The 27,985-nt window shown below is 42.5% G+C and overlaps 1 protein-coding gene across 3 annotated transcripts in view; it reads right to left on the reverse strand.

Moving 5' to 3' along the window:
- Positions 1-7,663: 7,663 nt before the first annotated feature.
- The window catches only part of TMIE (transmembrane inner ear), a 36,758-nt gene continuing 16,436 nt past the window's right edge, over positions 7,664-27,985 (reverse strand). For all 3 annotated transcript variants that reach the window (XM_069859204.1, XM_069859203.1, XM_069859202.1), the window contains 2 exons: positions 15,567-15,716; positions 7,664-10,305 (listed from right to left, as the gene is read on the reverse strand). In XM_069859204.1, coding sequence (XP_069715305.1) covers positions 9,962-10,305; positions 15,567-15,716 — 494 coding nt within the window. In that variant the 3' untranslated portion in view covers positions 7,664-9,961. The remainder of the gene's footprint in view (positions 10,306-15,566; positions 15,717-27,985) is intronic.

Here is a 27,985-nt window from a genome sequence, read left to right on the forward strand (position 1 = left end):
TTCCCACATCTTCACTGAATCCCCTGCGCTTATCCTGCTTTTCTTCCTAGGAGATTGTGCCTGAGGCTGGTGCCCAAAAGCTCTGCTGGGATCTGTGTGCAGGGATGGGAAACACAGCATTTTATTCAAGCTCAACTGTGTCCACCTTCTCTTTCACATCAAAGTAAGAAGAGGCTTGGCAGCTTTTTTATTCCTCTATATCAAAACTAATAAAACTCTGAAATTGCAAATAAAGCTTCTCAAGACAGGAACAGTTCCAGAAATGCCTTAGATGGGCAAAATTTCTCATCTCCAAAGCTGGTGCATTACAATTCTGTGGCAATCAAGGAAAGTCATGAGTCACTACTTCCGATAACTAGAAGACATGAAGTCTCATAATCTCCTAATACATTTCTTGCCAATCAGATCTGGACAAATCTTTACATTGAAATAGCTTCCTATTTACCCTCAAAACACCCGAAATTTATTACTGTTAAGAAGATATATACTTTTTTCTGACCGTTTAGAAAATATCTGGATGGAAAGTTTAAATTAAATTGAATCTCCTTCTTTATCTCAAGGTTCTATTTTATTTCATGACTCTGTGACACAGTTACTTGTCTCAGGATTCCATCACTGACCTGTGAGAATAAATAGTATTAGAAATTACCCATTGTGTTGGTCTCACTGGGCTTTGGACACAGGGCAGCTCTTGGAGACACAACTGAGTGAAAATTAGGAATTAAGCTAAGGATATATCTCTGAAGGAAGGAAAAGGAGGAGAGGAAAGCATGGAAAGTTGATTTCTACTTGGAAGGCAGATATTTGTAACAGGAGCATAGCTCTGATAGTTGGTGGGAACCACAACAGAGCTGAGGCAGGGCTGATGTTATCTTGCTCTGTAGGAAATGATGTGGATTTGCAAAGCACTGTACACAAAGGAAAAGTTTTATCCCAAATTATCAGGGAGCAAGACACTTAATGAGCCCATAAAAGAAGAGACAACCCCATGTATGTGGGATCTACCACCATCTACAACTTCCATCCGCATTTGCCGGGACTGTTAGAATTTCCTGTCTTTATTCCAGAAAGTCAACAGGACAGGGAGATGAATCAAACATTGTTCTAATACCACTTATGTTCTTCCTTTTTTAACTCAGTCTCTAGAATGGTTTTGTATCAGGTTAACTAGTATTTCCCAAAACAATGCCTGGGTATTATTGAGGTGTTATCACAAGCCATGAGTCCTTCCAACTGTGCAATTCGGATGTAACTAGACTGTTTCAGATTTCAGCTCTGCTGATGCACTCCCTGGCAGGGCAGATGGCTGCTGGGCCATGGAACTGGTGCCGGCTAATTTTTTTACCATCATAGGTGTATCCTCTGAGTGCAATGAGAACAGGATTTGTGCCCAGAGGTGACAATTCTCTACCCTAAATTATACTGCATTTTGTCATGATCATAATGGTTGGACTCGATGATCCGGTGGGTCTCTTCCAACCTGGTTATTCTATGATTCTATGATAATGTTTCAACTGTGACAGTCAAGCTGTTGGATCTGTACATCCATGCTTCTACTATTGCCATATGTGTGGCTTTGTCTGTTTTTGTTTTGCCTGGAATTTTTTTCCACATATATGTCAGGCTGCTTACTATCTCCTTCACTGGACCAGTTGACTTCTTTGCCCTTTCCCAGCTGTCTGGTCTTGTGCACACTGTTTCTTTTGAAGACAAAGCTGCAGCTCTGCCCCCTTTAGCTCTGAATTTCTAGCTTTTTACTTATTGTCCGACTCTGATATTCTAGCTTTTTTCCCCCCCATTGGCTAATTCTGAATTTCTTGGTTTGTCCCTATTCTTTAACTATAATATTCTAGCTCTTTTCTTATTGCTATCCATTTCTGTGAGAGGTTCTATTTTACCTTTTTGCTACGGAGCTCGGTCTCGCTAGGTATCCCTTTTCCACTATAAACACCTCAGGAAGGACCCTGGCTAAGACAGGTATGGTCCTAAGCAAGATTTAGTGGTTACTTTAAATCATATTCTGTTTTGGGCCACTCACCATGAGAAAGGCATTGAGGTGCTGGACCATATCCAGGGAAAAGTAATAAAGGTGATCAAGGATCACGCAAATCAGGGATAACGCAAATGTTATCAGGAATGGCTGGGGGAACTGGAGTTGTTTAGCCTGAAAAAGAGGATGCTGAGGGGAGACCTCACCACTCTCTACAGATCCCTGAGAGGAGGTTGTCGTGAGGTGGATGTTGGTCTTTTTTTCCAAGTAGCAATTGATAGGATGAGAGGAAATGGCCTCAGGATGTACCAGGGGACGTTTAGACGGGGTGCTTGGAAAAAATTCTTCACCAAAAGGGTTGTCAAGCACTAGAACAGGCTGCCCAGGGAAGTAGTTGAGTCACCATCCCTTCAGCTATTTAAAAGATGTGTAGACGTGGCACTTTGGGACATAGTTTAGTGGTGGAATTGGCAGTATTAGGTTTACAGTTGGATGTGATCTTAAAGACCTTTTCCAATATAAATGATTCTGTGATTCTATGAGTCTATGAAAAGCAACTATAACTGTTTAGCCAAATGAGAAAGCTTTATTTCCCCTCCTTAATCACGTCACATCATACCTGAACTTGACCAAATCAGGGCCCTGAGCTCTCCCTTTCTGTCCCTCTCATGCACTCCCTAACTAAAACAGGCTCAGTCCCTTGCTCCTCAATCATTTGCAAGCTCCCCAGACCCATGAAACCAAAGTCCTACCTGCTTCCCCATGCCAAATCCACTGTGGACATCTCTCTTCCAGTGTTTTCAGGTGCACAATCCAGCACAGGGGCCGCAAGCTGCTGGTTTGGTTTGCTGTTAGGAATGGAAGCTTGGATGGGTGTTATCTTTCCAGTCCTCCAAATTATAGAGTTCTAGATAATTACTTTTACCTAAAGCAAGCTCTGGCTCGGAACCCATTGGTTCAGGGAACCTTCTTTGGAATTGGAATAGTTTGCAGGCTGTACTCCCGCGCTCCACATCTGCCTTTGGGAATCTGCATTCACAGCCTCCCTATCCAGCTCAGATTCTCACATCCAGGTGTTAAAACAATCCCACATGGACTGATAAGGACCCCTCTGGAAAGCAGGTCAGCTTGCTTCTGTCCCTACAACATTCATGCTTGTGTCCATTCCTTCCACTCCTGTCCCTTGGAGCTCAAAGACTACATAGCCTGAAGCTCTCTTATTTGTCATACAACTGAAGAAGGAATTTCCAGGAAGAAGGGATTTCAGAGGGACCTCAGGTTGTGCATCTTGAGTTGAGGGAGAACTTTCAATTCAGGCCTGGCATGGATGGCAAACAGTAGAAAGCTTGTAAGGCTCTGATGTTTAGCACAACCGAGGCAGCATTGAACAACTATTTCCCTCAACCTTATGTTTCCAGAGTGGTAGTAGATAGCAACAAATCCCTGCTATCTTTCCAATCACATCTCTGAGTTAGAGGCTTTTGATCCTGCAAAAAATTCTAGGGTAATCAAAGACATCCCTTTTTCTTACACAGGGTCAAGATGGTCCCGTGGTGCACATAGATCTCCTGGAAAGTGCTTCATGGAGCTGAAGGGATCATACTCCTCAGATTCTGTTTGCTGTTGCCTGATAGTTTGTGTTCCCCAGAAGAGAGGTTCCCCAAGAGAAAGGTTTCCCAACAGCACTGCCATGGAGAGTTTGTCCTAGGTATCTCTCCTTCTCAACCACACACCACCCCCCAGTGGGTCAGCTCAGCCCAGCCTTCCACCTCTGAATAAGAGGGAAAATGAAAAGGGGAAATGTGTGTTAAGCCCTTTCATTAATAACCAGAAGCACAGAACACAAAAGGCCCTCAGTAAATGTGCCCCCCACCCCATACGTGTATCTGCCGTCCCCAACAACTCGCCCCTGACTGCAAATTCCAGCCAGGACAGGACTTGTGCCCTACACAGTGGTTCTGTCCCTCTCCCAGCTCAGCGACTCATCAGACAGAAAGCCACAGAAAATAAACGATTAGTCTTTATTTCTATACACATGGGGCATTGATCCTAGGGTCTGTTTTATGGGCTAGGGAGGGGAGACCATGAGCGTGTTTCATTTATGAAATCAAGCCCTGTTCTGGTGAAAATTGAAGCTGGTGTTTCTTTCCCTCTGTATTAGACTCTCTGTCCTTTACAGGAAGTCTTAATAAAGTCTCCAGGGATGTTTAAAGTGTATTTATTAAAAAAAAAAAAATCATAATCCCCTTATGGAAGCATTGGCATCAGTAAGATACACCTCTGTTGATAGCATGGAGCCAGGGAATATTTGAAAGCCTGTAAAATAAACTAATTAAATTGGTATTCTGAATGCATCGCCTATGGAAAAAGCCTCCCATAAGCTACTTCCTATCTCTTGAACTAAGAAAAAGATGTGACTGAGGTTCAGAGCTGAGTAGTTCGAGACTGGAATGGAGGGAGAGCAGCACTGGACAAACAGCAAGGGGCAGACCCTCACTGCAAAGCACAGAGCTGGTTTTCTGCTTTGGGGAGTTTTGTTTCACAGAAGCATAGAATCAGAGTCATAAAGTCATACAACCATAGCATGGTTTGGCTTGGAAAGGACCTTAAAGATCATCGAGCTCCAACTCCCCTGCCATGGGCAGGGACACCCTTCACTGGATCAGATTGATCAAAGCCCCATCCAACCTGGCCTCGAACACCTCCAGGGATGGGGCAGCCACAACTTCTCTGGGCAACACCTTCCACTGCTTTACCACCCTCACAATAAAAAATTTCTTCCTAATATAAAATGTAAAGCCATCCCTCTTCATAGTGAGGAACAAATAGTCCAGAGATCACTTGGTCAGCCGCAGAAGGACTTTTCACATGCAAGGGGATAGAAGGGGTCATTGAATTATGGTTGGACTCGATGATCCGCTGGGTCTCTTCCAACCTGGTTATTCTATGATTCTATGATTCTATGATTCTATGATTCTATGAATGGCAGAAAGAGTGTCAGGTAGAGACCACGACAACAGGTCTCAGTGTTTGAAGGAACATAAAGCAGGAGCAGCCACCAAAGTGTGGGAAATGATGGGCTCATATGGCTGCAGACACCAGACAGCAAGAAAGACATGCTACAGAGGATCATAAAAATAGGTTGTCAGTCCTAAAACCACCAAAATCCCTTCAGAATTAGACCAGACAAATGTCCCTGCAGGCCTGCCTTTTGTTTTGGATGGTAGCACAGAAACATCTAGGAGAGACAGAAAGTGCAGGTCAAATATGGACTGCTGATTTTCCTGGAGGACTCTCCCAGTCTTGAGGTAAAAGGAGACTTTCTCTTCCCTAGAATCACAGACTCAAGAGAGCTGTGAGTAACAGCGCAAGGAAAGGTAAATAACAGAAGCTTTTATGTGTTATTTTGCTTTTCCCCTTCTTACTCCTCAAAGGAAAATTAGTTCATCGAATACCTTCTATCACCTCTTTAGTTTCTCAGCAGCAGATTTTGAAAGTGAATGTGCATTTCTATTGTGTCTTAAACAGGAGAATTTCTATTGTGTCCTATGACCTCCTCACAAATAATTTTCTTATGATGAACAGTTTTATGGTGAGAGAAGACAGCAAATTTCAGGGAGGCTTAACCACTATTATTTTAAATCAAATTCCTGGATAATCTTAAGAAGGAAACATGTAAATCAAAGTCCAGGTCCCATCTATTGTGCCATATTTTGGTTTTTACAGTAAGTAGATTGCTTTTGTGCCTCGGTTATTCTGCATGACACTTCTCAGCCTGCAGAAGTCCAGACTAAGGGATTTGGTACATCAGGGACTTAGGAAAAGAAGATGTATTTTGTTTAGCAAGAAAAAAGGGAGCTGGACACAGATTTTACTTTCTGAAGGCAGAGCTAAGATGCTTCTAGTATTTAGATTTGTATTATGAAATCAATAAGAAACAGTCATTCTTATTCAGAGTCCCACTGTTTAAGAAAGTATATAAAGAGAGAAAAAAAAAAAAACGACCATATTTGTCCTGGAGAGCCTCTGGGGCAGCTGTAATTACTCCAGAGGGTTCTATCCTTCGGAGAAAGCTGCAATTTAGTAGTGAAAATATATCACAAAATTTCTTTGCAACAGATGCACCTCGTGTCTAGTATCTTCTGGCAGCTCAGTATAGAACCCATGCTTAGTTTTTTCACTGCTTTTCATCAATACTAAAATAAAAACCAAAGAAAAAAAGGGAGCAGGAGGTAAAAAATGTGAACAGCTTTTCTATGAGCTCCTTTCCCAAATGAACCAGAAACAGAACTTAAAAACTTCAGCTTCCCATCTCCTCCTATTGACCGGCTCACCCAGACTCATGATCCTCACCACAACCCGTATGAGACACCTAACTTGGCTGGCTTATGTTTTATCCACCAAAGCAAATGACTTTTCTTGATGTCTCTTACATCAATTATGCCCTTAGGGTATTACGCTGCCGTCAGCTGAACTCTTGCCTCTATTAACCAGTGGCAGAACTGTACTGGAAGAGGATTTGATGGCTCAGGTACCTAAATAAGTGCCATGAAAGCCTTTAGACTACAGAGAAGATGTTACCAAAGCCAGGCTTGATTTGACACCACAAATCATAGAATCATAGAAGAACCAGGTTGGAAGAGACCCACCGGATTATCGAGTCCAACCATTCCTATCAAACACTAAACCATGTCCCTTAGCACCTCGTCCACCCATCCCTTAAACCCCTCCAGGGAAGGTGACTCAACCACCTCCCTGGGCAGCCTGTTCCAGTGCCCAAATAGAATCATAGAATCATAAAACAGAATCATAAAACTTATCCAGCACAAACTAACACCTTATATTACAATGGAAGAACAAGGTCCCCTCTAGTGGAGAACTACAGAATATATCAAGCAGGAGATCCTGTGAACTTGCCCTGGCTCTGTAGTACCCCCGATTATTTTCTCCACATCACCCTTGCCATGCATAAACCATCAGGCTAATCTAACAAATGCAGAGTTACTGCCAGTACTCCCTGAATGTCTGAGCCTTGGGTCTTAAATCCTGCTTTATCCTCTGGGATTTGTTGTTGCACTTACTTTTGCAGAGAAATATCTCCAATCTTGTCACAAATGATTCATTTGGCAAAGCTTCAGCAGCTGTGGATGTAATTTTTCCAAGGCAATTTCTCCATCTGGCGGTGTAAAAAGCGACTCCCAAGCTGCTGTCGGTGAGCGTGCTCCACTCCAGCAGTGTTATTTTATACCCACGGTGATCTGGCTTTCAGATTCCACCTGACTGCTCTAATATGAGCTGGGGGAAAACGCACACTGGATTTGGACTGTGCCTGTAAATTTACTTCTCTCCATAATCACTCCAGGCATCATGACAAGTTTTGTTAGGCAGGATGCTTTCCAGAGAGTCTGCAATCCCCAGAATATATTCCCTTCATTCCACCCATGCACTGTCACTCTGACAACTCAGAAACACATTGATGTACCCCTCAGGTGTCTCAGGGCTGGTCCTTCTCAGAGCAGAAACATTCCTTTCTTTCTAAGATAATATCTTTTTTTTTTTTCCCTAAGTGACCACAAACTCCTGTGATCTGATATAGAAGATCTTGAACGTATTTGCTGTCTGATCTGGGCAGAAATGAATTAAAATGAATTACAAAGGCTCTAGCAGTCTCAATGCAGTACTTTTTTATTATTATTAATTTGTGTGTGTGAGAGAGACAGTAGTTGTATTGAGGAGGAGGGTTTAAGGAAAGAGTTATTTCATGCTGTAATAGCAAACTTATGGACAAAGTGAAGAAACAGATTTTCTTCATTGAAGCTTTTGGGTCAGGAATAAATCTGCTCCTTGCTCACTAAGTAGGTACAGACTGAGTCAGCATCCTCAGTCTGCACGTCCTAAAAAGCATTAATAGCAGGCTTCACAGCCCTGCAGGACAGGGAAGCAGTCTTTCCTGCCCAAATCACAGCTGTATCCCATCCTACATCTGCTTTACCTGGGAATTGGAGTTTATAAGATATCAGCATCCACTGAAGCTCCTGAAAAATACACAGTGAGCTCATGCACCCTTGCGCAGGTCCCAGGGAGTGACATCTCGGTGCACAGGAAAACAGTTTGGCCTGAAAGCAATTCATAAAACCTTCTTTCATGCCCTTTTATTCAAGCAAAAAAGAGGATAAAAGTCATTTTCCTGATCTAACATACAGCCCAGCAGCTGGACTGAGCCCCAAACCTGGACATCTGAGACCTCTTAGGCTGAGGAGGGACATGAAAACAAGTCTTCTGCTCCTGCCTGGAAGCTGTAATTCCCACTCATCTTCAGCTTCTGAAAAATTAGGAGTGGGAGTGAGATTCAGAGTTAAACATAGATGTCTGTTATACACTTATTCAGTCATCACTAGGTATCATTGCAGTGGATTGAGATTAGGGCTCCAACCACTTGTCTGAATACAGAGGCAGAATTTCTGTTCTCTAGCATGGCAGATCATACCTGGAGGCAGTGAACTGTCACCCTTCATGCTCTTAGTAATTATTCCTGTGGCTGTGAACATCTTTCTCATCCTTGGTCCTCAAGCCTTACACCTCCAATAGCTCTAGTGTTCTTGGGGCTTTTTTATGAACCGAGTGACCTCACTGACAGAGCAGAACATGCTCTTCATTTTTCTGGGTTCATTCTCTACCAGGGTGGGTTTGGCAGGAGAGGAGAGAGGGGAATGGAACGGTGGAACGAATGCGAATTGTCTTGTATTAATAAATCAGCTCTGTCTGTATTGAAGCCACGGGGTGAATAGGAAGCAGTTTGATTGATATAAATCTAACTCATGGTGCCTGAGCTGAATAAACTGCTGGAGACACCTTCCTTCTTGCCCCAATGAGCAGAAAAAGCCATGCCAGTGTATATATTCAGAGACAGGAGAGAGAGTAGGTGGAGAATTACAATAGCTTGAAAATTATCCACCATTAGCTTTTTAGCTAAACACCCCCTGGCTGTTAATCTTAAGGCATAAATTGCTGGGTATTTACAATACAGGCTACGAAAAAAAGATGCTTCAGGTGAAACTACACTATACAATTTTCCAGGAGTTGAGAGAAGTAGCAGCCACATACAAGCAGACAAGAATCCTTGGTTTCAAAACCGCTCAGGGAAAAAGCAAAGACATTCAGCCCTGGTCCCCTGAGACACTGAGTTTCTGTTACAACACGTTGAGCATCTTCACATCCCCTTCGTCCCAGCAGGATCTTTTCATTTGCTGCCTTTCCTGAAGAGATGATGAACAGCTACTGCCTACAGCAGCACAGATGCAGCCCACTTTTTTTTATTCTATCCACATCCTCCTACAGCTTGATTTACGTGTCTTTCATCAGAAAAGAGAAAAAGGTGGATAAGTCTTCTGGGAGATATGCAGCTCTTTTTATATCCTCAGCAGCCCAGAGAAAGAGGCATCTGAGAAGGAAGGAAAGTCTCCTCCCCTGTGTCCAAGCCACCTCTCAGAGCTGTCACTGAGAAAACCCCAGTCTTTCGGTTTTAGCATCCAGAATTTCCTTATTCCCTAAAATTACCCACATGCAAATCCTATTTAGGAAGAAATGAGTGCCAGTAAATATTCATCAAACTCCTTAAAGTCCTCAAGAAGTACAAATTTTAAAGGAATCCTCCTAAACTGATCTTGATTCGTTTAGATCTTCATCTCTGTGGATTTCCATGCTCATCTTTAGTTCCACTTCTCACTCCAGACTGCAGTTTGGTTCCATTTATAGATACTAGATACCGTCTAGCCAAACGGCCAAGTTTTCCTTTGGTGGACAAAAAAATCCCAGTGACGTGGTCTTCGAAAGGTAGTGAATCCATGCATCTAGTGGCACTCAAAAGCCTGAGTATATGGAGACAGCAAGTCCTTTCTGCTCCCAGTGCACTACCTGCAGCATTTGACAGTGTCTTCTTTGAAAGACTGAGAGCATTGACTTCTAGCAAGGTCACTTCTTCTTTGCTGGGGCTTTGGCATTCCCACCAGCCTTGCCATTAGTTTTGCTGCTTCCTCCTGATTTTGCTCCTTCACCTTCTTTTTCACCTTTCTTCCCATCTCCTTGTTTCTTGTCACCACTGTCTTTTCCTCCCTTTTCTCCCTTTCCTCCCTTTTCTCCTTTTTCTCCTTCTTTCTTTTTGGCCTCATCCTTCCCTTCTTTCTTGGATCCTTCTTTCTGTTCCTTTTCACCATCTTTCTTCTTGGAGTCTTTGGATCCATCTTTCTTACCCTGAGCCTTGTCCACTTTTCCAGATACAGTGGGAACTTCTTCCTTTTTTTCTTCTGCTGCCTGACCTGTTATAAGGATGGAAAAAGAAAAAAAGAGAAGTAATTAACTTGAGTCGCCACTAGCCAGGAAAAGGGCTCCCTGCTAGAAAATCTTGGACAAAGGGAAAATACTTTTACTGTGGCTTTGCCCATAGAGCTGCCCTCACTGACTACCAAACTTCATGTCACCGTTTTGAGAAGGTAGATGAACAGGATAAAGCACAACAGGTAATTTCAAGAGCTGAGATGTGGAGCTGTTAGAAAAAACAGCTCCTGTTGGTAGGAATGGATCCTTGAACATTATAAGCACAGTCCATAAGCATTTTCCAATAATTATATTCAATGTGGAGTTGTCTCCTTTCACAAGAAGGAACAGAAATATCTCTTGTGCAATTCAATATGAACCTGTCATGGGTTTCTTTCTGGTTCTTTTTTCAGTTGGTTGGCTTTTCAAAGTCTCTGTTTTCCTAAATGGCCTGTATTTCCTGCAGCTGAGAATTGCCAGCAGGGATTCTGCTGGGGATCTTCACTGCCAGAGACAGACAAGCAGAAGATGGCTTGCCCAGCACAAGACTACAAAGTAGGGTTTGCTTATGTCCTGCTCACACCAAGTCACTATGTGACTGGCTTCCTATCCATAGCCCTGTAATTAATGGCAGCTACATGCCATGGGTGCATAGCAATTAATTCCAGTGCATCCTCAGCCCTGTTTTGCTATGTTTTAACACACAAGCCATATTAGTTGTAGGAAGCTCATAGCATCTTTAATTATGGAATATTTTTACTTAGGAATATCTTGTTATAGAATCGTGGAATCACAGAATGGTTTGGGTTGGAAGGGATCATCCAATTCCAATGCCCTGCCATTGGCAGGGACACCTTCCACTAGATCAGGTTGCTCAAAGCCTCATCCAACCTGGCCTTGAACACCTCCAGGGATGGGGCAGCCACTGCTTCTCTGGGCAACCTTGGATTCAGTCCCCGCATTTCAGGTGAGAAGACTCCTAAGTATCACACTGGCTCTGCAAACTTTAAGTATTCTGACAAAAGATTTGACAGGAGAAAACGTTTTCTCATCTCTCTTTTTTTGTGGTTCATTTTCACAAAAGTATTTCTGAAGCCAGAGCTTGATCTGCTGAACTCTCACTCAAGCTGCAACTTGTCACTTACTTACACACAGATGATATTCCCCATATTTTTCACGTTTTTAACTTTGCTCAAGACCAGCAGAGTATAAAATTTTGCAAAAAGAAGTGAAAATGTGTTGTTTCTCCTGACTTCTTTCTCTTAAAATCCCTAGTATAGGACTCAGGTATGTAAATAGATGACCCTGTTAATACAATTTAATAATTTAAATCAGCCAAGATGTAGCAATGACCTGGGAGAGACCTCAACAAATGGAAGATGATGGGTCACTGCTCAGTTTTCTACAGCTGGTACCTAGGTTAAGCCAAACTCTTTCACATTTTTCAGGCTAAGGCAAGATAACAGTGAGATGGCTCAGGAGATTATTTGGTAAGGTCCTTTGGTAATATGTCTCAGCCCTGAAGCCATTGGACTCCAATATGTTTAAGTAGCCTCAAATCTCTCGTTGTTATGGATGTCTGTAGTGTCATTTCAAATTGCAGCAATATATTACAGGTGCAAATCAGATCTGAATTTATCATAGAATCACCAGGTTGGAAGAGACCCAGCGGATCATCGAGTCCAGCCATAATTCGTTGTGCTTACTTAAATATACCTTTAGTGTGCACGTTAGAATAAAATATCATCCTTTGGCCTCAGGAACTGGCAATTTGCTTATACATAAAAGTAGGAGTGGAGCAAATACAGACTCTTTCTTACAACCACGTGGGAAATCCTGACATCTCATATCATAGAATCATGGAATCACAGAATCATAGAACAGTCTGGGTTGGAGGGGACCTTAAAAATCATCTAGTTCCAACCCGCCTGCCATGGGCAGTCACACCTCCCACTGGATCAGGCTGCTCAAGGCCCCATCCAACCTGGCCTTCAACATCTCCAGGGATGGGGCAGCCACAGCTTCCCTGGGCAACCTCTTCCAGTGCTTCACCACTCTCATCATGAAGAAATTCCTCCTTAAGTCTAGTCTAAATCTGCCCTTCTGCCGTTTATACCCATTACCCCTCATCATATCACTACAAGCCTTTGTGATCAGTTCTTCCCCAGCTTTCTTGTAGCCCCTTCAGGTGTTCTAAGGTCTCTCTAAGGTCTCCTCGGAGACTTCTCTTCTCCAGGCTGAACAAGCCCAACTCTCTCAGCCTTTCCTCATATGGGAGGTGCTCCAGCCCTCTGATCATCTTTGTATCCTCCTCTGGACCCATTCCAACAGATCTATATCCTTCTTATGGTGAGGATTCCAGAACTGGACACAATACTCCAGATGAGGTCTCACAAAAGAGGAACAGAGGGGCAGAATCACCTCTCTCGACCTGCTGGCCACACTTCAAGACAAGGAGAAAAAAAAATATATATATATTCATAAGGAGAAAGAAAAACAACAAAAAAAGCTCCATGCTGTCTGCTCCCTGGACAAATATGGTAGGAATTAGGTGAACTCCTAAAAATATCAGCTGCAGCTGCCTCAGACCAAAATACTTGAAGACTGCCTATGGATACAGACAGTACATCTCCACCCAAAGCAAAGAGCAAATCCTGCTTGTACTTCTCCCGCAGACAGAGAGACAGAACACAAATGAATCAACTTGTATATAAAATTCTGTTCACTGAACACTAAAGTTAGTTTTATTTACGTCTAGCAAAAGGGCTGGCTATATCCAACACTCTAAAAAGTGCATGAAGAGCCAGTTGGCTGCTAGACTATTCCGTCATGTTAAATGTGAAGTAGGGTAAAATAACGCCAAGAAATGAGATTATTTAAGCACTGTAATATATTCATGATTAATGGCACTTGACACTTACAGAAACCTTTAAAGCATTTAATGGCTACTCAGTAATTGAAGTCACTCACATTATCTCTTTGGCCTTGACTGGCTTAACCAGGGGCTGCCACAGTGTAAGTATATAAATAGTAGATGAATGCATACATTATATTTCATGACTACATAAATCAAGGTGGGTAGCAAATATCAGTGGGGCAGCACAACAGAGCATCGTGCTCTGTACAGAAGAAAATAACAGCACAGCGATGAAGCCAAAAGGTTTGTGTATTTTCCACTGTAATGCCTAAATCATGCGGTGAAACTTTCTGGGGGACAGGATGCACAGTAATCTCAGAAGGAAGGCAAACCGGTGGGTTTGATGACACAGAGCTTTTGTATCTAACACTGGAGGTGCTGAATCAGTCTTTTTGGATCCCCAAGACTGGAGACATAAAGGTATTTTTAAGGCACAATTTACCTCTTCCAGTTTAGTACCTCCCCTACGATGAAACTCATTCTTTTTATTTTCCACTGTGGATAAAGGGATAAATTCTAGACAGCTAGTGCTGATGCAAACATCTTCATAGATGAGTAATGTACTTGTGGATAGATGACTCCCAGCCCCGTAACCAGTTCCTTCAAGGCATCTTGGAGAGATTTATACCTGCCTAGTCCCAGAGGACTAGGAGCTTCAGAGAACATGTGTTCATGAGCCATTCCAAGATCTCAGCAGCCACTCAGCAATGTGCTATCTACCAGCATCCTACCCTGCACCATGCCAAGACCATAATTGTGGGTCAAAGGGTCGTCAGCTACTCATCTTCTACATTTAACTGGATAAAAGTTTAGGCAGCCTTTATGGTGCAGGTGACTTCCCGTAAATTGCTTTCTTGGGGGAATTTTTGAATGAGTTTAAGCTGCAAAAATTTACCATGATCTGATTAATTCTACACCAAAACAGCTAACTATTAGATAGAGTACATGTCCACGTTTATGGGATGTAAATGCTCCTTATAGGAGATCAAAATTTATTAACGCTCTGGGGTGAAATGATGCTTTTGCCTCCTAAATATCCTGTCTCTTCCGGATATTCTCATCTTCAATTTATTGGTTTTCCAGAAGTAACAGATATGTAGGAAGAGGATGCAGCCACAAATGAGTGAATTCGGCTTTCTGCAATCCTCAGGCATGATACTTCACACCTTCTGAGATCTCCAGAGAGCTGCTTCTTACAGAGTTAGGATTTGGTCTTTTGAGCAGGGAATTGAAGGATATGATACTAAACACTTCCACATGTGATTGCTTATACATGTAAAAGTGCATTTTCTAGACATCTGGATGACTTTTGACTTTAAAATAAGTTAAGGCAATTTAACTTGATGGACAAAGGCTTGTTCATGCCAACTGGGTTTGGTTTCAGAGTGTGGTCTGGCATCCTCAGTCTAGAGTATAGGCATAATCAGGTGTCTGAACATCTCTGAAATACTGAAATATGTGCAAGTTCATACTGTTAAGGACATAGTTTATACTTTGCTGGTGTGGGACTACGTTTCTGCAATTTTTTTCTCAGCCTCTTTCACCAGTTTCGCGAAGCAGCACATTTTCATTCAAAGAAACTCCCAGTTTCTATGAAGCTACAGACCACAAGGCTTGCAGAGACATAGGAAAGAGAAAAAGAAAGTCATAAAAAAGGCTTTGAGAAAACAGAATGCAAATGCAGAAAGGAGACTGAGGTGCAAGGAGTCCAAGTTATGATGGATCTCATCAGAAAAGAGAAGCCATAGATAGCAGACAGGAAAGCAGTCCCTTAATTTCCTTGTAGGGCCATTTCATCTTCTTCTTTCACCACAGGCAGGGAGTTGAGAGGTCTGGACTGGACATGACCAGAGAGAGTTAGGAGAGTTGCAGTAGAGCCTAGGGTACAGAATCAGGAAAGATAAGTGACAGCAGCGGAGACAAGCGACAGAAATACTCTTGGCCATTCAAATGGGGCAAATCATTTATAGCTAATCTCTATAGTGAATCTCTAACAACCCTTTTTTTCTCCTGCTGACGCACAACCACCCACCCCAAGCCAGGAACTGGTCCTTAAAATGAATCAGACTCTGGGAATTTTAAACATGAACTTCAAAGGAATGACTCTGACTTGTACCAATGGAGAAACCTTCCATTTAATCTAAACTATCACGTCTGGTGTCACAAATATTGCAGGTTTAGTGCATGTGAATGGCAGGGGTTTAGCAAGTCATGGCATTATCTTAACAATTGTGCCTAAGGAGACACGTTGATCTACACTAATGGAGGACCTAGCCCTTTGCATGAAGAAAGCAAACCCCAAAAGAAGAGTTGGGTCTTATATGTAGGTGCGGGCATGGGAAGTACCTCCAGGGATCTCGGTCAGCTCGTTGAGTGGTGGCACCGTCTCCAATTTGTCTGCATATGACTTGGCTGCTTGCCGTTGTGCATACCGAGCCTCAATCTCCTTCCTTGTCCGGGGAATTCGGCACTTGAAGATACAGCACAGTGTGATGACTGAGAGAGGAGAGAGGGAAGCAAGAGCATTCAGTTTAGGCAGGGGTCGTCTATCTAGTACAGGCTGACCCATTTACAGTGGGTAGAGAACAGGAAGGAAAATTAATTCCTCTCACAGTGAAGAAATTCTTCCTTATGTCTAGTCTAAACCTGCCCTTCCCCAGTTCATACCCACTGCCCCTCGTCCTATCACCACAAGCCTTTGGTAAACAGTCCCTCCCCAGCTTTCTTGTCGCCCCTTCAGGTACTGGAATACTTCAGGTACTTCATGTACAATCGTATGCTAGGCTCTCTGTTTAACTTTCTAATGGAAATACAGTTTCACTCTAAGGTTCTGGGGCCTCATGTTGTCTTGGGATGGGAAATGATCCATAACCAGCCACTGGAGGAAGAGGCTCGTGTGAAAATAATACAGTGCTACTCCTATCTCCACCCACCTTGCAAGCTGTGCTGAGTGTGGGGCTCAAGCCACACAGGAGGGGAATGATCACTTCATTGTGAGTGGGAAGTTGTTGTCTGTTGGATATAATTGCTTTACCCTCCCGGTCAGGCACAGGAGACAGTGTGTGTAATTCCTTTGTTCTGGTTTCCATGTCCCAAAGCTAGAGATTATGGTCTCAGACAGTCATCCCAGGTTCCCTTTCTCACTGATGGAGAGAAAGAAGCATATCTAGGAGTGATTAATCTAGGCTTAAAACAGAAATTCAAGGTATGCCAAATAAATCATCCTCTACAGCTGCCTTTCTCTCCATTAACTGTCCTCTCCTGTGAGGAGAGGCTGAAAGAGCTGGGGTTGTTCAGCCTGGAGAAGAGAAGCCTGTCCTTATATGGGAGATGCTCCAGCCATCTGATCATCTTAGAATCATCTTCATGGCCTCTTCTGGACTGCCTCCAACAAATCCATGTCCTTCCTGTGCTGAGGATTCCAGAATTGACTGCAGGACTCCAGGTGAGGTCTCACCAGAGCAGAGTAGAGGGGCAGAATCCCTTCCCTCACCCTGCTGGTCACACTTTGGATGCACCCCAGGATATACTCGGCTTTCTAGGCAAGTGAACATTGCCAGCTCACGTTGAGCTTCTCATCCACCACCTTTTTTTCATGCTGTGAGTATCCCTTTCTTTTGCAGGATTTCAGCTTTCATTTTAATGCAGTCTCCATAAGATGTATCAGTGCCCCATTAGCACCATGGGAGGTCTATGACAATATTTCACCATCAAGGTTTGGAATGGCAACATTACTTATGGTTTCTCTGTTATCAAACTACATAAAGCAGAAAAAACATCCTGTGTGAAAAGAATATAGTGGAGTAATTTTCAATTCCCTCAATTTTCTCTGTTTTTCTGTATTAATAATAGATGGTCTTGTGATGCTGTGATAAAAAGCATCTTGCATGAACTACACAACTAAAATATGGATTATTTTTTTCTTTTTCAATAACATTCAGTAGATTGTTTAGCTGTTCAGCTTCTAAAAATCATTTTCTTACCTACTTTTTTTATCCTTTTCAGTTACCTGCCATATAGGATTGAATTCAGCCACTTATTCTGAAGGAACATCTTTGTTTTAAATTAAAAAGTCAGGTCTGGTCTTGCACATGGTGTTCTCTTTCCACGCTGAAGATTCAACCTGACAACGTATCAAATAATTTTTCATCGTTTCTGCCAGGCTGATCATGTGAAATGTAATTTTTCAGGAAGGAAACAAATACTTGGTGGTCCTTTATGACATGAGTATTTTAAAGAAGTCAACTTCTTGCTATCTATGATGACAAAATAGGGATTGTAAGTGGAAATAATGACTCAGGAAAAAATTAAGAACTCTGAGGCTTGTTCCTTTCTGGATTTTTAGCATGTTTTCATTATTTTTGCAAGTAGCAATGTCTTCCTAATCATAGAATTATAGAATGGTTTGGGTTGGAAGGGACTATAAACATCATCCACTTCCAACCCCTCTGCCATGAGCAGGGAACTCCTTCCACTGGATCAGGTTGCTTAGAGCCTCATCCAACCTATCCTGAACATCAATATAATATAATAACATTATAGTAATAAAAATCGAATCATAGAATAGCTTGGGTTGGAAGGGACCTCAAATATCATCTATATTAGTGTGTTATAATAATATGTAATAATATGTATGTAATATATATAATATATAATATAACACAATAATAACACTAATATTCAATACTATTCAGGTTGGAGGAGCTCAGAAAAGGCCCCCAGGCCCTCCCACCTGAAGCACAGCAACACAGCAAATTAAACACGTAATTTCCACCACAAACAATTAGATGCTTGTGACAAAGTATAGTCTGTGTGTTTAATTCCACTGGTTTAAACTAAAATATTTCAGTTTGTAACAGAAGCCAGCTTGAGGATATGCAAAAGACTGTAAAATGAACTCTGTTGGCTTAAACTAAATATCCATCTGGCCAAGTTACCCTGTTCAAGCTGTCTTTTTTTCTTTTCACTGAAGTGAATTTGACTCATCAGCAGTAACACAGTTGCCTCTAATTTATCTGGGCAGCAAATTTTAAAAAAAATGAAAAGAAGAAGGAAAGAAAGAACTTGGTCCTCCTAGGAGCTGGGAAAGATCTAAATGAACTGTCTTCTCCAGAGATTACTTGGTGCAATAATTCAGCAGAGCTAACACTGAGAACTGAGCAGTTTTATAAACTGAATGGAAATTGGCTGCCAATACCCAGTAGGTTTGTTCCCTTTGAAGCTGCAAAAATAGTCTGCCAATGAAGCGTTTAATTAACATTTAGCAAAGTAGCCTGTGCTGCTCTCAGTTAATCAGGAAGCCGTTCTGTTGTTAATAATGCAAGCAATTAATGCAGATGTATTCAATGGCTAGTTAACTGCAGCACTTGTGTTCAAATGCTTTTTGAGAAGCCTGAAGACTTGCTTGCTGTATAACTACAATGATGCTTAAAGGAGAGAGGTAGCATGTTTTGGTTGTTCAAGGTACTCACAGCAGCGTTAATAACTGGCTAATTGTGATAATGCAATGAGCAGTGAAGTCTACTAAGCTCTTAAACAAATTAATTAGTGCTTGGGTGGCTTCTTGTGGGACTGGTCCACCCTAAGATGTTAAGGTGCTGCTGCTGGTGCCTGAATCAGCTCATTTAAAGATGCCACTGCTGCTACTAAAGCTATTGCTGGGGCACAAGGGCCTCAGAAACAGACCCTGAGCTGGGCTCCAGAAGGAGGTTTTCTGTCTAAAGGGTGTGCAGCCACCTAGAGGGCATGTAAGGCATCCTGGTTCAGGCTTGGGATCAAATTCCAGCAATGAGGATTCAGGATCTTCTTTCTTCTGGAAAACAGAGACAAGTGGATAGTAAAAATGTCAGATTTAAAGTTCAGGTTGGAGATGGATTAGCTGCCTTCTCAAAATCCTTCTCTACATTGTATTTTATCTCGCTCTATGGTTGCTGTTTCAAGAAAAATCTACTAACTGGATTAGTACATTAATGTCATAGCAAGCAAAAATGGGAGCTGTAGACTGAGAACACCTTGATTGCAATCCCAATAGCTGTGTCAATATGACTTTAAGCAAAACATGTTTTTAAACGTGTCCTCCTTGGTAAAACACCCTGAGGACCTGCAGAAAGAGCTCTACAATATTTGCTCAGCCATTAAGCTACACAGCACGTGATACATTTCTGGTGTCTGGAAATGAAGGTCTGTCCACTCCATTAGATCACATCATCTGACCTCTTTGGACATCACATGTTATTCTGTTTAATTACTGCCTGGGTGAAATAACTTGTGCTGGACTGAATCCCACCTTATTCTAGGCTGCTAAGGGGTGAAAAGCGTGGCAAAGTTTAATCACCCTCCATGCCACATTTATGTCTCAAACTGAATTGAACTGGTTTTAATTTCCAGACTCTGCTTTGCCTCTATCCACTAGACTGAAAAGCCCTTTAACACTTTTTCCCCCCCCTTCTTTCTGAAGTCCTCCAATGCTGCAATCAAGTGGCTTTTTGATCTTCTTTCCAACAAGTTAAACAAGGTGTTTTCAGTGAGACGCTTCTTTGGAGACTGAAGAGAGGTGAGGATATTTTTGCTTCTTTTTCCTGCAAACCTCAGATATTTTTCAGCATTTTTCAGCATACAGAAGTCCTACTTCTCACTAACCTGTGCTAATACATCCTAATAACTCCATACTGCAGCACTACCTTGAACTGCTTTGTTTAAATGCTTGCTTTAATAATAATTACTAAATTTTACTAATTATCATTCAATCACTGAATCTTTCTTTGTTCTGTAGATCAAGCCTATCTACATTGCTTTATCCTAACCATAGATCCTTTTTTTCTGCCAGCATTCCCAGTTGTTTTTGCTTGCATTCCCAGTTAGGGATGTCCAGCCTAGGGAAAAGAAGGCTCTGAGAAGATCTTATAGCAGCCTTCCAGTACTTAAAGGGGGCTACAGGAAAGCCGGGGAGGGGCTTTTTATCAGTGAGAGCAGAGATAGGACAAGGGATAATGGTTTTAAGTTGAAAGAGGGGAGATTTAGGTTAGCTATTAGGAAGAAATTTTTTACTGTGAAGATGGTGAGGCCATGGCCCAGGTTGCCCAGAGAAGTCGTGATTTCTGGAGATGTTCAAAACCAGGATGGATGAGACTTTGAGCAACCTGATCCATTGGAAGGCGTCTCTGCCCATGGGTGATCTGGATGATCCTTAAGGTCCCTTGCAACCCAAACCATTCTGTTATTCTATGATTCACTGCATTCTGTGTGAATTGATTCAGCTAACTCCCTGCATGGCTTCTTCCACCTATTTCTGTTTTATGAATTTTCTCATCTGCTGTCAAAGAGGACGGCTTTATCAGTAGCCACTTTGTATTTATTTTGAACTTACCAATGAAAAATATGGATGAGGGTTTGACCTTTAATCAGACAAAAGGTTTCCTTAGGAAATTTTGGTCTAAGCAAAGTCGGGTTTCTGGGCTTACGAAATGTTTTGTGGGACAAGAAGAAGCAAATAGTCACTGGGAGCTCTCTGGAGCATCCCTGTAGATCCAGATACAGTGGTAAGAGCACCAGAGGACACAGGTTATCTCATCCTTAGGTAGACATCTAAAGCAAACAGATAAGTTAACCCCACCTGTTCTCTCATCTGATCACTCTAGATGCCTATATGGAAGGTGTCTCCAGATAGATGAGAAGAATCACAGTGACAAAGCTTGAGGTCTTTTATGACTGGTGCAATAGGTCCTAAGGCTGAAGTGAGCTCTCTAACCTTCCTTCTCCACCATCCTGTCTTAAATCCTGGGAGCAGGAGTGGGATTTACCATCCCAGGAGAAGAGATATTTGGAAGCGAACCGTTTCCATTGCTTCCATGCAAGGAGAGGAGCTGTCACAAGGAGGAGCCAACACTGCATCTGTGTGAGGCAAGATATAGGATGGTGGTTCCACAATTAGGAGAAATAGATCTTGGCAAGCATTTATTTTAAAATGCCTTTGCTGTCAAATTGGAGCTAACTACAAAACCCATGATCCTGATGCCCACAGATGATCTTGTGATTTGGGAAGATCAAAGCCAGATTTGGACCTCATCTATGTAGCTCAGACCTGTCTACTCACAGATCTCAATTCGTAACCACAGGTTTCAATTAACAATGAATTGCAAGCAATGTAGTGCTGCTGCATACATTCATTTACACCAGGTGAAAAGCAGCGATATGAGCCATTATTTACCCTGCCCTAGGAACCTGCAAAATCCCTGTGGTTTAGTGTTAGGTGGATTTTATGTGAGATGGTGAATTGTGCCTGTTCTCCAGACTAGGCAGAGAAAAGACACCGGGTGGGTCAGGCATGGAATTGCACGTGAAGATCGAGTGGGAATTAAAATCATAACAGTCTATTGAAATAGCAATACTAATAACAAATCAGAACATGAAGAGTTAATCAAGTGGGTTTGCCCAGGAAGGCTGAAAATCTAACCTTCATGTTCAGATCCAGAAAGTCATGGAATCATAGAATTGTTTGGGTTGGAAGGGACCTTAAAGATCATCTAGATCCAATGTGAATCTTTTGCCTGGCACTTCTACTTTAACACCCACAACAAGCTGGTAAATAAAACCTCTAACATTTCAAATTAAACTGTGCTCAGTTAATTGCGGTCAAGATGTTTAACAGTTTTGTTGGTGCTCATTAAATAACTTTTGATTCCTGGGAATACGTTTGTTTGGTGTAAACCTCCCTCCCTTGTACTTTCAAATTATTTTATCCTCCTCTTGAGCCTTTGACAGGTTCGAGGGAAAGACTCACAGTTTATGCAGGCAGATAAGCAAAAGCTTTGCATTCCTGACTCCCAAGCATCCCTCCTGATCATGGACCTGCTCCTTCAAGCTTTCATGTCTGTGGTTATATGATTCTATGATTGTCATAGAAGATTTAGACACAAATTGTCAAAGGTCTATGATTCTATGATATGTCAGGAGAAAAAATAGTGATGCTTATGCCTGGCGTCATGTGCTACTTCTTGACTGGTGTAGGTGACAATGGGAAAGCATCTCTGGTGGATCTCACAGGAGGACACAAAGACAGGGAAAAAGAGATCAAACCAGAGTCTTGGAGCCTTGTCACTCCTTTTCTAGGCAATCCCTACTTCCCAGTAGTACTAGACCACCACTAGTCCACCACTCAAGTCTGTTTAAAGTCCACTACCAGCTTAGGTAGCTCTTTGGGCATGATAACTAGGAATTATCCAAAGCTATCTTGGCCTTCAGTTTGAGTTGAGCATAAAGCATGAGCCTATGCCTGGAGAACGGCGATGGGATGCAGGAACAGCTCTGCAGGAACCCTACCCCATGCGAGAACCTCCTGCAACAGTTCCATCCTACCTTCTTGATTCAACAGAGTGCAGATCCAAAGCAGGATGATTAGGAAATGGGTCTCTCCCTGCCCGTGGTACCTCAAATACATCTGGTTGACACTTTACATCAGGCTTCCATAGAATCATAGAATAACCAAGTTGGAAGAGACCCACCAGATCATCGAGTCCAACCATTCCTATCAAACACTAAACCATGCCCCTTAGCACCTCGTCCACCTGTGCCTTAAACCCCTCCAGGGAAGGTGACTCAACCACCTCCCTGGGCAGCCTGTTCCAGTGCTTCCATGGTATGGAAGAAGGCAGGCTCTGGGCAAGAGCTAAGAGGTTTTATTGCTTCTTTTACACAGCACTGTCCCTGCTCTTATTATCCTTTCCTTTCCGTGTTCCCTTTACTTGTGCCTTTCACTCCAGAGGAATATGCCAGCAAGGGACGTTGAGGCATTTTGTTCCGCAACCAGACCCAGTTGTTGGTTTGTCTCTGCAGAAATCAGTGGGGCATTACTCAAAAGAGGTGCTGCCAGCATCCTCCCTGGTGGATTGCTGTCAACAGATCCAGGAGTATGCATAAACAAGGAAACCAGCAGAGCTTGAAAACAAAGTAACATTGAGAAGGAAAATTAAAGAGCCCACGAGGCTGCTTAGAAATCTTGATCATAGAATGGTTTGGGTTGGAAGGGACCTTAAAGATCATCCAGTTCCAACTCCCCTGCCATGGGCAATGACACTTTCCGTAGATCAGGTTGCTCAAAACCTCATCAAACCTGGCCTAGAACACCCCACCTGGTCTTGAACACCTCAATGTGTTGATGGCTGTGGTGCCTGAGGAAAAGGTGAGTCAATGGGGAGCACGTTGGACAAGCCTTGGGCCAGCTGCTGGCTTTCCCAAGGATGGATCAGGACCACCCCTTCCTCCACCACAGCACTGCAGTGTGCAAAGGGTAAAACTTTTGCTGCAAAGTCCTCAGTCTTTGTGGATGAAACAGGCTGTGCAAGATTCCAAAGTTGTGACTCAATCCCCAGGCTGTGGGGTGAGAGTGTTGGTCCTCAGTTCCCTATTTACAGCTTTCACATGACAACAAAAAAGAAGAAAAAGGGAGACCAAGAAACCAGAGATTGGTGCTCCTGATTGAATCAAATCCTCCCGACAGCTAATCATCAAAGTCTCTCCACGAAAAAGAGAGACAGGTGCACCCCTTGTCTCTGCTCCTGCCTGCAAGGGGTCTCACCTCTTATCAACCAACACTCAAGAGGCAATCCAGAGCAGCTGAATTATGCTGAGAGGCAGCCAAGATAAGGATTTCAAAGTAGTTTATCAAGACAGTCACAAGCCTAGTGGCCTGGCTTGCTCTGCCTGATTCAAATATCCAAAAGGGAAGCTTTAGTGTTTGATAGGAAGGGTTGGACTCGATGATCTGGTGGGTTTCTTCCAACCTGGTTATTCTATGATTCCTTTAACTAAGGACAAAATGACTGAGCTAAAATCTTGGGAGCAGAGGAGCAACATTGAGGTGACTGGTTGTATGTGATACCCGAGAAACATTCTTTTTCCTCCTTTTCTTTACAGATACATCCCTGTAGGGGTTGTGTTTTCTTTAAAAATGAGCTCTCTTGGGTCTTCTTCAGCTGTAGCAAAACAATTTGGCATTCCTTATATTTTAGTAGATGTGTAAGAAATATATAATAATAAACACATCCATGAGGATTATGCCTCCAGCATCACCTGAATGATGCTCTGCATGTGCTACAAAGTTAGATGTTCTACTGTGGGCTGGTTTGCTCCCAAAGTTGTGTTTCTCTTGTGGCAAATCCTATCACAGAGCAGAAACAAAGAAGAAAGATAGAGATGGATGGGTCTGACGGAGGTTTCCACGTGGCATCTGAGAATGTGGCTGCCCGTTGCTGCAGGGAAGACAGCAAAATTTTCTGTTAACTGATGTGCAAACATTTTATCTCTTCTGCTTTCTGCTGAGCAGAGGTAGGAATTGCCCCTTATGGTTTGTATACTGCCCTCAAAAGCTTTTTATGAGTTAGATCTCCTCAGAGACTTTCTACCCATTTCAGGGTTGCACGTGTTGACACAGAAGATGCCTTTATGTAGGGGATTTTGTTTGGTTTTTTAATAAGGAAATGTAAGACAGGTTTAGATTTGGCCATTTTTTCTGTCTTTCTTTATATGATGATGCCTCCTTGTGGAAGATGTTAAGAGCAAGAGCTGGGAACCACACCAAAGTCATATCTATATTTGCAAGTCCTGCCACTCAGCAGAAGCAGGGTTGTGGGGTGGAAGAGAGGAGAATCTGCCATCCACACCCAGTGTATTTCAGGTGGGGTACTCTAATTTTGTCCCATGTCTGCCCTTAGCAATGGTTGTACATATCTGGAACCACAACTTGCTGGTGCAACTATCTTCTATTTCCATTTCAACTGAAAGGAATCATGTTCAAGTGATTCATAATCACCCACAATGAAGTAGCTAAGGAACATTAACTTTAAAAGCACCTCAGTCCTTCTCCTCATCCTCATTTACTCCTCACCTGAACTCACATGACAAAGTAGACACACCCTTTAAAGCCTTGATAACAAGGTGAGATGGGAAGCCAATGAGAACATGTGCAGGCCCTGAGAAGCCCTGGAAAAGATGTTCTTCTGCCTCTTAGTGCAGAGAGCTAGTGCTGTTAGAGGGTTTTGCTACCCTCTTGCTCTGACTGGGAAGGTGCTCCTGGAACCAGGAAAAAGAAGGCATGCTAAAGCTCTTCTCCAGCTCTTTTTCTACTAGGAAAGTAAAAATTGCCTAGTTTTCTGGACTGATACCAAGGCAACCTCCGAGAGCTCACTCACAGAAAAACCTGTCTCTGTTCCTGAGAGTTAAATCTTGGCTGGTAAAGCTGGGGAACCATCAGTGTTTTGGGGATCGCAAGACAAAGGAGGAGGAGGATAACGTTGCTGAAGCAAGATATGAACAATTGGTGAGAACTCACTATATGATTCAATTATTTGCATGTCATTAAGCCTGAACTTGACTTGTTTTGACTTAAATCACTGACTTGTTAATAGTTGTTGTCATTATCACTTATTGTTTCTATAAAGCTGACTGAGCTGGGTGCAGTTGCTTTCCAATCAGAACAAAAAGGGCTATAGCAGAGCAGTAGAGCTATAAACTGGCTCCATCACATGTTGTGATGCACTGGTTCTACTTATGACTCTGAGACTTACCAAGCCTCATGCCATTTATGATTCATGTCAGTTCAGGACGTGGTTTAGTAGGCACAGTGGTGTTGGACTGGATGAACATCTAGCTCTTTTCCAGCCGTAATGATTCTATGATTCTATTCTGTAAGTCGAAGTTAAAGCCCTGTGATCTTCTACCAAATACCTTCCTACTTCTCCTGTAATGTGTGTCTTTAGCAGGCTGGCATAATGAACTGTTTTGCTGTTTGTGTGCTAGTGGGAACTTGGACCTTAAAGTAGATGTTACTTTGCACATAACCTGTTTGTCTACCTGTTTTATCCTGAAAAGCATTCTAGCTTCTTGTCATTCCCTGCTTTCAGCATTTTCAAGGCATTAACTTTGTGTGTTTTTTTCTTTTTTTTCTATAATACATTTCCTTTCTGGGTTTGTCCTTAGATGAGTAGATTTTAATGGATTTTCCTTCTTGCTGCTGATATTTTCAGGTAGCCAAAAGCCCCTTAGTTCCCTTTCTACAAGCAGTACACCCTCTGATATACTGGTTTGCCAGCACGGTGATTTTCCATGCTGTTAATCCTAAATAACCTGGTAATCAAAGAGACAATTTCTAGCCACAAAACAATCTACTGGCTAAAAATTTCTTTACAATCTGATGCTCTTAGAATCAAGAACAACTAGCTAAATAAACCCATTCACTGGTCTATTTGCATTCTAAAGCTCCTGCTGTTCGTTTTGATGCCCATTTGATATGGTATATGGAGTCACTAAGGCTTAAAGCTTAGCCACTTTACTTTCTTTGGATTATTTGCAAAGGGAGTCGTAGCATGTGATGAATTAGCATAAGCTTCATTGATTAAAAGCAATTAAGGTTGTAGGAGTAGTTATCCCTTAGGCTTGGGGTGTGGTGTTGGCTTAGAGAGGGCAATGAGGGGAAAAGAAAACAAAGGAAAAGTGCTTGTGCTTGCTTTGAAATGTGAATATCTACTGTAAACACAGCCTGGGAACACACCAGGGATGCTGTCAGGGAAAGACTGATACAGGCTACCCACAGCAGCCAAAGAGGAGGCTGTGGCAGCAACAAGCAATTTTATTCCCCCTGTATCAGCAGAGACAAAACACAGACTGTTGAGCCCTTTGATTGGATTAGGGCTACATCCAGATGCGGGTGTTTTTAGCAGCAAATTAAAAAGCAACACGGAGCACTAGATATCAGTTGTCTGCAATATTATGTTTTTAGAGCTGGCCAAGCAAACTTGCATCACCTTTGGCTATTCCGTGCCAGAAGCTTGAATGTGGATGCTCTGTTTTGGAGAGTGCCCATCATTTATGAAGAAGGAGAGCAGAAGGGATGCAGAAAACTAAGGAACTAATGGCTTTCCTTTAGTTACTGTAAAATGTTTCATTGCTTCACTTATAAAATTACTTTTAACAAGTAATTAGGGCCACGAAAGGCCAGAATGAGAAGAGAATGGTAAAACATACCTTGAAGATTTAGAGGTATCTAGGTCCATATGGCTGGATGATGTCCTTCCTGGTGTGGGTAAGGATAGGGGGTGATTTCTGAGTTGATGGCATTTAACTTCAGGGAATGAGGATTCATTCTGTCCCTCTGCTCAACTATCTCTACCAGGGAAAAGAGGCTCAAGGGAATTGTAGATGAGTCAGTGTAATTCCTTTGGCTGGAAGAAATGAATTAGCATTTTGCAAGAGTCTAGAGAGTAAAAAGTAGATGGGGAAGAAATGGATTTATCAAGTTTGACGTGTATCAAACTGATCTAATTTTTTTTGATATGAAGTTATAGTTGGCTCAAGGAGAGAGCAGAAGATCCTTCCTTTGAATTGTGATAGGGTTATGGTGGTGTCTTAAGTGACATTTTCATAAGGAAGATCCTGATGATGTTTGCAGTGCACAGTGAAGCTGGCTTTCACACGGTTCCCACAGAGTGAGCTGCAATGGGATGGAGCTGGATGAAGATAATCAGGTGGGGAATTGATTGTACCCAGACAGATCCTCAAAGTGTGCTGAGAGAGTGTCTGATTCCATCACACTGAAGACACCAGGTCTGAGCCAGCATGTTCCTATTCCTGAGTTCAAAAAAACCAAGCGTGTTTTAGGTCCTGAAAGCCTTGCTAAAGTGAAGTGAGAGTCTTGGCACCCAGAACAGGAGTTAGGGACTCTAATGCCAGATCTGGCTTTGACTGCAGACCTCCTGAAGCTTCTCAGCATGTCG

The sequence above is a fragment of the Phaenicophaeus curvirostris genome, chromosome 6 (genome assembly GCF_032191515.1).
Source record: "Phaenicophaeus curvirostris isolate KB17595 chromosome 6, BPBGC_Pcur_1.0, whole genome shotgun sequence".
In the NCBI taxonomy this organism is placed as follows: domain Eukaryota; kingdom Metazoa; phylum Chordata; class Aves; order Cuculiformes; family Cuculidae; genus Phaenicophaeus; species Phaenicophaeus curvirostris.